Source organism: Austrofundulus limnaeus, unplaced genomic scaffold (genome assembly GCF_001266775.1).
Source record: "Austrofundulus limnaeus strain Quisiro unplaced genomic scaffold, Austrofundulus_limnaeus-1.0 Scaffold438, whole genome shotgun sequence".
NCBI classification, from domain to species: domain Eukaryota; kingdom Metazoa; phylum Chordata; class Actinopteri; order Cyprinodontiformes; family Rivulidae; genus Austrofundulus; species Austrofundulus limnaeus.
This window is the reverse complement of record NW_013952840.1, coordinates 133,092-135,421: the sequence shown is the minus strand read 5'-3', so window position 1 is coordinate 135,421 and position 2,330 is coordinate 133,092. Positions and strand designations below refer to the sequence as shown.

At 35.6% G+C, this 2,330-nt stretch overlaps 2 protein-coding genes across 2 annotated transcripts in view; both read left to right on the top strand.

Annotated features, from left to right (window-relative positions):
• Positions 1 to 1,549, top strand: part of renbp (renin binding protein) — a gene marked incomplete in the record, with an annotated part of 9,311 nt that extends 7,762 nt beyond the window's left edge. Inside the window, 1 exon segment of the mRNA XM_014024740.1 lies at positions 230 to 1,549.
• A 228-nt stretch (positions 1,550 to 1,777) lies between these two features.
• The window catches only part of lrif1 (ligand dependent nuclear receptor interacting factor 1), a 4,808-nt gene continuing 4,255 nt past the window's right edge, over positions 1,778 to 2,330 (top strand). Inside the window, exon 1 of the mRNA XM_014024739.1 lies at positions 1,778 to 2,149. Within this exon, the coding sequence (XP_013880193.1) occupies positions 2,133 to 2,149 (17 nt within the window). The 5' untranslated portion in view covers positions 1,778 to 2,132. The remainder of the gene's footprint in view (positions 2,150 to 2,330) is intronic.

Here is a 2,330-nt window from a genome sequence, read left to right as displayed (position 1 = left end):
TTTAGCTATCACTCTGCTATGTTTAGCTTTTAGCTATCACTCTGCTATGTTTAGCTTTTAGCTATCACTCTGCTATGTTTAGCTTTTAGCTATCACTCTGCTATGTTTAGCTTTTAGCTATCACTCCACTGTGTTTAGCCTTTAGCTATCACTCTGCTATGTTTAGCTTTTAGCTATCACTCCACTGTGTTTAGCCTTTAGCTATCACTCTGCTATGTTTAGCTTTTACCTACAACTCTGCTATGTTTAGCCTTTAGCTATCACTCTGCTATGTTTAGCTTTTAGCTATCACCCTGCTACATTTAGCATTTAGCTATCACCCTGCTACGTTTAGCCTTTAACTATCACTCTACTATGTTTAGTCTTTAGTTATCACCCTGCTATGTTTAGCCTTTAGCTATCACCCTGCTATGTTTAGCCTTTAGCTATCACTCTGCTATGTTTAGCCTTTAGCTATCACCCTGCTATGTTTAGCCTTTAACTATCACCCTGCTACGCTTAGCCTTTAGATATCACTCTCCTATGCTTAGCCTTTAGCTATCACTCTGCTATGTTTAGCCTTTAGCTATCACTCTGCTACATTTAGCCTTTAGCTATCACTCTGCTACGCTTAGCCTTTAGATATCACTCTGCTATGCTTAGCCTTTAGCTATCACTCTGCTATGTTTATCCTTTAGCTGCCACTCTGCTACATTTAGCCTTTAGCTATTACTTTGCTATGTTTAGCCTTTAGCTAACACCCTGTTATATTTAGCCTTTAGCTATCACTCTGCTACGCTTAGCCTTTAGCTATCACTCAGCTATGTTTAACCTTTAGCTATCACCCTGCTATGTTTAGCCATTAGCTATCACTCTGCTACATTTAGCCTTTAGCTACCACTCTGCTACTTTATTTTTAGCTGCAACTCTGATACTTTTAGCTACAGTTTTGCATCTTGTTTCCATTGATTTGTTAATTTCAGCTTTATCATGTATTTTGCTACCTGTAGTTACAGTTTTGATGATTTTAGCTACTATTTATGGTTTTAGCTAATGTTTTGATCGTTTTAGTTGATATTTTGCTTTTATAATTTTCCACTCAGTCTCAACTTTTTCAGCTTTGCTGTATTTTCCCAGAAAATGTCTTTCTTTCTGGATGAAGTCRTGATATTTAGTGTTTTCTGTCAGAGATTCTTTCTGCTCCACAGCAGGAAGTACTGCTTCCTGTGCTCACAACAGAATTATTTAAAAACATTTTTAAACCAACGCCACCTTAGGGTCTCTAACTCCTTCACAGCTGTTTTATTGTTTCTGTCTAAAAGGGAAATATCTTTAAACACTGTACATTTTATTTTGAGCTGCTCTGGAACTCAAACAYGATCAGACTTGATGTTTTCATCGCTCCAGTTTCCCTCTAAAAGGTTATATTTTTTACCTTTATGTGTTTGTAATGAAAGAGATAAACAAAAAACAATAATCTGTTTTATAATATGCCTACATGAATATTTCATTAACACTTTAACCTCCTCAATGAAAGATTAAATGTATGATATTAAAGTTTTTAATTGGGTTTATTTGTGATTAATCTTCTGTAGAAACTCTGCTCCTGCTCTTTAACRTTGGATTTTAGAGGGTAAAAAAAGAAAAAAATTAATGAAAAATGTGCAAAGTTTTAATCAACAGCTGTAGATGCACATCCAGTGATTACTCTTTTTTTAAATAAAAATTTGTTATATTTAGTGAAAACCTGAGAATATAAAGTGTTGTTGTAATGACCAGAGTCAGGCTGTAGGGGGAAGCATGACGTCATTCACAGGCCCAGTTCGTTTGATCAAAAGCGTAGAAGAAGACAAGCATCAACACACAGGTGCTACAAGAGAAGCTAACGTAAAAAAAAATCCGTTTAAAATGAAAAACGCGAGAATTACAGACGACAGCAGCAATCAGTCCGATGAAGAGTCGTTTCTGGAAAGATAGAGACGGAAACAACAATGGCGGTGTTTTTTACGTCTTTACGTTTCCAACGGGACCTCACATAGAACTCAGCACATAGTCGGGGCCAGCTTCCAGGAATTATCCTAGCCTCTTTAATGTGAAATTTTCAGGATTTTACCCAAAATTATCCGGAGATAAACGGTTTGAGGAGAAACAACATGGACGCTATCTACAGGTAGGACACCTCATTAAAAATACTTGAACTTTGACCTTATTTGATTTTTAAAAAAAAACGTTTAAAGAATTTAAAAAAGCAAACTTTTTTGGGCATTCAAAAACCAAACAATGAGGAAATTCTAAAGAGGACCTTAATATTTTTCTCATTTTCCAAACAAAATATTTTATAAAGTGTTTGT